The sequence below is a fragment of the Echiichthys vipera genome, assembly GCF_963691815.1.
Source record: "Echiichthys vipera genome assembly, chromosome: 5".
Classification (NCBI taxonomy): Eukaryota; Metazoa; Chordata; class Actinopteri; order Perciformes; family Trachinidae; genus Echiichthys; species Echiichthys vipera.
The window spans coordinates 23742918-23750998 of record NC_139830.1 but is presented as its reverse complement, the minus strand read 5'-3'; the positions used below and the strand labels follow the sequence as shown (position 1 = coordinate 23750998).

General features: G+C 39.6%; 1 protein-coding gene across 1 annotated transcript; it reads right to left on the bottom strand.

The window, feature by feature from the left end:
* Positions 1 to 4325: 4325 nt before the first annotated feature.
* Positions 4326 to 6215, bottom strand: LOC310947202 (putative nuclease HARBI1). Its single transcript, XM_083913935.1, has 2 exons — positions 5903 to 6215; positions 4326 to 5447 (listed from the first exon to the last, which is right to left on the bottom strand). Exons 1-2 carry the CDS (start codon positions 6134 to 6136, stop codon positions 4395 to 4397), a joined length of 1287 nt encoding a protein of 428 aa, XP_083770061.1. The 5' UTR covers positions 6137 to 6215; the 3' UTR covers positions 4326 to 4394.
* Positions 6216 to 8081: the final 1866 nt, after the last annotated feature.

The window sequence follows — 8081 nt, the reverse complement described above, 5'->3', positions numbered from 1 at the left end:
CTGAAAAAAATATTCCATAGGGGGTACATTACTGAAATAAATTTAAGAACCACTGGACTGGAGTATACTACCGCTATAACCTACTACCGTTGGGCGGGTTCGTCTCGTTTCCGGGAAAAGCATTTACAGGTCATCTCTCTGGCATATCGCATTTCTTTTTAAATCTCTTGATTGCGATATAAGCGAATTACTTGACCTTCAATATGATCTCCTCAGGTGTTCGGTCCGACCACGTTTTTTATTTAAATATTTGAATGTAATGTATTGCATGATTGATGTGTTTTGTTATATACTTTATTATATTTGAATATTAATCCTGAACCAATATATATGTGTGTGTATATATATATACACACACACACACATATATATATATATATATATATATATATATATATATATATATATATATATATATATGTGTGTGTGTGTGTATGTATATATGTGTATATATATATATGTATATATATATTTACACAGACACATACATATATATATATATATATATATATATGTATACCGATATTTCCTGATTACCGAGGAGTATTTGAAAGCGTCCTGGCCCCATATCGTAGCCCCTCTAGTTCGTGGCCGTGCTTGCTGAGCCTCCTTCCATTTCCACTGCGAAGCTAGTGCTAAACGGGCTAGCTGTCCCCGTTTGTTTTTTCTACGGGAGCGCATATACCATACGGACTACAAGCGGGCCACCTCGGTGCTTGAAGGCAGGCCCTCACAATGTCCACCAATAACCGCCAATTTTGGTCTGTGAGTGAAACAAAAGCAATGCTAGACATATGGGCTGACGACAATGTGCAGCAACAAATGGAGAGCTCTTCTCGGAACGAAGTCGTCATTCGGTTCATGGCAGAGGAGTTGGCAAAGTTAGGTATTCAACGCACAACCACCCAAGTAAGGGAGAAACTAAAAAAGATGAGACATCTGTATAAGATGGCCAAGAGTGGTGGGCGGAAGAATTTCCCCTTTTTTGACTTTATGGACAATGTAATCGGACGACAACGAGGACGGATGGGGGGTCAGATGGGTAACAGCAAACCTCCCAAAAGTATTAATGCACCTCTGGAGGTACCAGGAGGTAACTAACCTAAGATTTATATAGTCCCGACCCGGCAAACGTGCACAAGCAGCATTTTTTTAATTATTATTATTATTTTACAGGTCAAATATTCTGTATATTGACAGCGGTGTTTATGGCACGGGGCTACTCAAATGTTGTGAGCAACCGAGATAAATATGTCACCTAGTATCTCTAGCTATTTTTAACACTATCAACTGTTTCTGTTTATTTACCCAAGTCATTGTGTGTTCTAGTAACAGACACATCGCACTCCACAGAGAGCAGCGGGGCCACTGCCGTCAGAAAGAGTAATCATACGGTCAGATCTGGTAAGTGAAATATACGGAAGCCCAGAGGTGTCAAATTCCAATTCAAAGTTGCGGGCCAAACAATATTTACTTTAAAAAAAACTGCAAATGTGCATATTTTCCCTTCTCTCCAGATATGTAATGTTGAATCTTTTCAGTGCAGGTCCTTGTACTTTTCGTGTTGTTTATTATTTTATATTGTTTTGTTACAGCCACAGTGGCTCTGCAGACAAGACAAACATGTATTTACCTTCATAAACAGATAATCTGCCTCCCACCGGTGTTGAAAGCTCCTGTTTTCCATCTTTCTTTTGGCCGTTTTTGGGGAGGGGTGGGTTAAGTTTGTCCAAAGAGACTGGTAGCATGGATGCTCATGTTTGTCAACAGAAAAGTAGATGTGTATGTGCTCTACACTCGCGGGCCAGCTCTCATAGAACCTTGATATGATCTTGCGGGCCAAATATAATTGCACCACGGGCCAGATTTGGCCCACAGACCTGAGTTTGAAGCCCCTGACCTAAACAGTCATACATAACATACATTTTATTTCCTCTGTTTTCTCATGATAACAAGATACATTCTCTCCGTTTTCTCGCTATAACAATAGACTATATGGTTATAACAAGATCATTTTCCTCAGTTTTCCCAAGATAATTCATTTGATAGACTTAGACTTCTCTTTATTGATCCTTTTGGGATGACTCGCAAGGACATTGAATTTCCAGCAGCTTACAAAAACACGAGGGAGGTATATAAAAGAATACAGTATAAGATAACCAATAAACTCTTAGCTAAAAAAATACAGAAAGTATAAACAAACAATAAACGGTAAACAATAAACTCTTAGTTAAATATATATATATATGAAGTAGATATAAGAATACAAGTCAAATAAAATTCACAGTAAAATAAATCAGATAAGTTAAATGTAGAGGAAATGTATAAGATCAAACATGTATGACTGTATATGACAGAAATGAGCAGTAAGATTAAATACTGCACTTAAGTGGTGGATTAAGTTATTGAACAAAAAAGAAGAAGTGTCCAGGTATTTAAGAGTAGATTATTAATTGCACAGTGAGATAATTTAATGAAACATGATAGGCCTGAGATTTCCATCACACCTGACATGCCTTGTAAAGACTTCTCATATCTGGAAGAACACTATAGACAACACTGACAGATGATTTCAGTTGGTTATTTACTGTTATGACATTAACCTGTAATCTGTATATTTATGTGCACATTGTAAAGCTCTTCCCTGTACTTGTATTTATGTTGTTGTAATATAATTTTGTTGACAATAAAGTTTGTTTAAAAAAATGAATGTACTTAATGAGGACATCAGGCTCTGATAAAGCTGAAGTCTTGCTAACCGTCTTCTTAGATGACACACAGTAATGTTTACATTATCTGCAATAAAAAGGTATAAAGTTATTTCAGCCGGTCAGGCCTTGATTGAAGAGATATGTCATACTGAGTGTTTATCTCCTGGAGAGCCCAGCAAGATATGTTTCTACAGAAGCCCTAAAAGGTCATAGATAACATACATTTTATTTCCTCTGTTTTCCATTGATAACGAGATAACACCCCAGTTTTCTCATGATAAGATCATTTTCATCCATTTTCTCATGATAAGGAGATAATTTTTCTCGTAATTAAGATATCATTCATTTGAGATCTGGAGAATCTGTGTGGTGCCTCTCTCTCGTTATGCCTGTAACAATACTGAATATTAGTGTTTTATTTTGAAGTAGATTTCTTGGACTCAGGATAAATTGTCCTCTGTCTCCAATGAGATACAAGTGTGTATTGATTTACCTTTCATGTTTTTTATTTAGTAAAACAATGCAGAGGTCTGACAGCTGCTCTGTCCTTGCAGAGACTCTTAAACGGAGGGCTGACAGTGATGCTACAACTGAGTTTCTCAGTGCTATGACAGAGTGCCACAGGCAGTGGCTGGAGAAGGAGCGGGAGCAGAGGATGTTAGAGTGGGACAGGGAAGCTCAGCTGAGGCGTGAGGAGATGCAGCAGGAACTGGCTTTACGCCGAGAGGAAGCGGAAAGAGAGGAGAGACTGAGGCGTGAGGAGATGGAGAGTCGAAGCAAAGACACTGAGCTGCTGACCTCCTGCTTAATGCAAATTGCAAAGCTTATTTCAAAGGACCCTGCTTTGTGAAAAATAGCATCTAATGCTGTTTTATGAATTACATATTTTTGATGGCCATGGATGTATTTTTATTTAATTTGTAACTACAAACACATAATCCTGCTACAGAGCTGTAGCAATGAACCAATGGTATCTACTCACTTATCGTTCTATTCTGAACACTACTGCGTCTGCAGACAAATCTTATGACAATGATAGACGTAAAACATTTTTACTTTAAAAGATGCCTTTTATTTTCATGTGTTTTATCTCTGTAATAGTATTTATGTAAATGTTGTGATCAACAGCTTGTATTCTGGTTCATTTTGAGTAATTCAGTGCAAAACCCAGAGCTGTTCACAGCCTCAAACTGGTGGGGCTGGGTTTGTTTGGAGTTCACTGTGAAATTGTCCAAGTGACAGTTTGCAAGTCATAACTGATGTGATTATTGTTTTTTGATGAGCAAATAAAATATTTGAACGCATTTCTAATAAAGTCTTAACTATGAGTGAAATTCATTTAATTCTGCATAAGATGTGTTTTTATGCATCTTCATGACTCGGAAAGAGAACACAGTTGCCATAACTAAGGAAACTAAAACAAAACAACAACAAAAATGTATTTGTTCGTACTGTGGCACAGATTTACATAGTTGATTGTTTTCAACTCAAATGTATTTAATTGACCAACAAAGTGATATCGGCTCAGTTCTTTGTGAATTTGCGACAAAATCTTTAAAAAAAAAGCTTTGGTTGACATATATATTGAAAGAAAGGTAAAGGAAAAAAATACTAAATGCTCAGAAATAAACATCTGGAATAATGGCCACTGGTGGTGACAGTAATAAAAAAAGAGTGAGGAGATTACTGTGCACCATCCTGTATGAGTGAGTCTTTCTCACTATTCCTTTGAGGCTCTCCATTAACAGTCAGAAGTGGCTCAGGACTGATCCATTCTGGAAGGAACACATCCTTGTTTTTCTCACAGAGATTATGAAGCACGCAGCATGTCTCTACCATGCCCTTGACAATCTCAACATTGCAGTCAATTCGTTTGCTCAGGCACCTCCACCTACCCTTCAGCCGCTCAAAGGCATGCTGGCCTACACTGCGCGCTTGACTAATCTGAGTATTAAACAGCTCTTGCTCTGCAATCAGCCAACTTGTCTCGGTGTGTGGTTTGAGAAGCCAGGGTTGAGAAGGATACCCAGCATCGCCAAGAATAAAGCAGCTGTTGTCAGTTTCACAGACATTGTGCATCCTGATGGAGAAATCCTTACATGCCCATAAGTCTCTGAGTCCACTGGTATCATTCACCCATGTTGGGTCGCTCATGCTCAGGTCCCAGAACATGCCTCTGCCATCCACAACTGCTTGTAATAAGATGGCAACATAACTTTCTCGATTAGGTTGCTCAGACTGGTAGTGTGGTGGACGGATGATTTTAACGTGCATATTGTCTAGTACGCCAACACATCGAGGAATCCCGTACGTGTGATAGAAAAAGTCTGCCATCTTCTCAAGTGCAGATTTGTTTGGTGTTACGACAAGCTTCGGTTTGAGCACTTCAATGACTGCAGTGCAGAACTCATGCACACAGCGGCAAACAGACGCTACCCCCACAGCGAAGAGATCTGCCACAGTTTTGTAGTCATGGGGGTTGGCCAATTTATAGAGAGACATAGCCACTCTCTTCTTTAGGGGGATGCAGAGGCGATAAGTGGTGTCCTTCCTATTCAACTGTGGCTTCAACGCCATGCAGAGATAGGAGAAGGTCTCTCTTGATACCCTGAAATGCTGCAGCCACTGATCATCTGTGAAAGTAGCAGCTGTGTTCTCCCACCAGTCACCGGTCCGAGGATAGGACCACACTTTGGGTCTTTGTCGCGTACTATCCCTCATGCAGTTGTGTGTTACCTGGTGCGAATGGAGATATAGAGACAGGTCAGTTCAAGAAAACACACTGAACAGCTTGTCCTTACAATTAGGGATGGGCAAAAATAAAAACATATATTATTAATTATTATATGTTATAGTCACAATAGACAGAAATCAACAAATAATAGAAATCAAGCAATGTGCGAAACAGTAACCTGCAAGTGTTTTGTATTTTCAATAAATAAATAATCATGTCTCTCCCAAAAATGCATCATCTGGCACCACATCATTATGGTCAATGCTATTATCTTGCATATTAATGAGACTTTACTTCCTGGTCCAGACAGGCCGCAATTCCCCAGCTTGGGATCAATAAAGTATTTCTGTTCTTTTGATTAGTTTGGTTTAAATCTCACTCATGAGGCATTGGACTGCAGGGTGTCACTACATACCCTCACCCATGGATGTATTTATATGTAACGAGAAGCTCTCACCGCTCTCATCCATTTGTCATGAGCACAGAGGCGCCCCAGTCGACTCTGTCTGCAGACTTTCTGCCTCAGCGTCCATGTTTCGCGGAGTTTCTTCAGGCGCAGCCGCCGAGCTGCCAGCAGCCGCAGGCGGCGCCTCTGTCGCCGTGCCTCGGAGTGGTTGTCCTGTAAATGTCTCGCTCTGCACCAGGCGAAAACCAGGACAAATACAGATTTACACAACTCTGATGCTTCCATTCTGCCCTCGTATAACTACCTCTGATTTCCTACACCCCAAGCCATCATGGGTCACAGCATAGCCTGTTATAAGAAAGGTTCACACACAGACCAGAAACACAGGAGCCTGAACGTCTCACCTAAAATGCTTCCTTTAACTTTGCACTGATCACACACTGACGCCCCCTAGTGTACCGGGTTGTGTGGTACCATGACTTTTTTACTGCCAAAGATCAACTCTTATATTCAAATAATCTGTGGGTGCTGGTGGAATTTATTTCAGGGGGGACTTTGTTAAAAAAAGCAGACCTTCTCTCAGGAAAATATAACATGTTCTGTAAAGAAACAGTGAGGTGAGTGACTGTCAATGAATGCACACACAGTTCACATTGTTTCCATTTAGTCACTATCAAAAGCCTCAAATAGTTTTAAGATAATGCCTGACGCATTGTTGTTACTGAACTGAATATAATTAAACATACTGTTTCTTTCAGATGTTTCCATATTTAATTTAGCAAAGAATTGTATTGAATTTTCAATGAGGGATTTTGGGATGTTGTTTTTTTTTCTTCAGAAAGGGGCTTTAGGTAATTCGCACCAGTATTTGTCCAGGCTTGATCTGTTCCTTTTATTTGAAAAACATGTAGGATATTCCCAGAGCATCACAATAGAGAGTTAGCTGGGATGTTTTTACAAATAACCAAGTGATAATAATTTACTATAATCATGTAATAAGTTTTAAATGTTCACATTCCCCTTCCCCATTATATTTCAGTTTTACCTGAATGTTGGCACTTGGAGGACAAAGGGTTCCAGTGACATCATCGGCCTTGTGAGAGGTTAAATACCTGGATCTCACACCAGTTAGTTGGACCAGTCCCAGCCTGGTCAGATGCGTACATGAACTGATTAAGCCTCTTGGATGAGAGGTGAAACGTCTTCCTCGACAAATAACCAAGCTCTTGACTGAAATTGCCTTGATAACAATGACCTGGACAAATGAGAACATTCACAGGCTTTTCCCTGAATGTTTTTCTGGTTCTAACATGCACCCCTGTGGCCAAACCTGCACACTGTATGCATTTGCCGAGTCAGCAGAAGTGACAAGATGAAAAACAACAGTTGAGCAGACAAACATGCACATGGCTGAGGATAAGAGGGGTATTTCTTTAGGCTTTCTGATTGGCACAGGACCAGCTTTCTACACATTATAGAAAGGACAGCGATCTTGTTTTTGATCATGGTGAAATTGCTGCAGTTTTTTTACTACCAGCTTTTTGGAATGAGACAGTGTTCCTTCACTCCAAAAATGAGATGATGGCCGTAACTGAGAACCCAACCAGCGCTGTTCCCCTTGAATGGGAATACTACTATGATTACCTTGATCCTGTGATTGTGGATGAGAGCAAGCTGAAATACAATAAATGTAAGTCTTCATGTTTTACAGAACTTTTGTATTTGATTTCTTATGTTAATGAGGATAACAGCAGTTTGCCTCTTCCATTTCAGACTCAATTGTTATAATATTTTGGATCGTTCTGGCTGCCTTTGTGGGATTCCTGTTTCTCATTTTGAATCTAATGTCTCACAGTGGAAACATGCCAAGGTAAGTGTGATGCATGCATCGTCTTTCAAAGGAGTTAAGCTAAAAAGCTCTTCTTTAACTTTCTTTTTATTGCTGTAGCAGGAGTCGCAGATCCCAAACCAGAGGACGACACAGGACAACGGCTTAATTTGAGCGAGAGCACGTTTTATGGAGGTGAACAAAAATGTTAAAAGGTAGGTGATGGACACAAATTAATCTAAATGATGAAAACGCAACAGTGTAGATGATGTCAGGAAAATACACATTTAAGATTAGAGGTTTTGAGGCAGTGTGTAAGAAAGAGTAACCAATGATTCTGTTTTCTTTCCATTTCAGGGAGTACCTAGGGAGTCAATGTTATGTAAATATTTTCCTGTGCTT

Bases quoted from the DNA above. Each gene is read 5' to 3' on its own strand.
- LOC310947202 (XM_083913935.1), bottom strand. From the start codon at position 6,136: ATGGAAGCATCAGAGTTGTGTAAATCTGTATTTGTCCTGGTTTTCGCC. The intron at 5,448-5,902 runs GTGAGAGCTTCT...CATTCGCACCAG, and splicing joins ATGACAAATGGATGAGAGCG to GTAACACACAACTGCATGAG.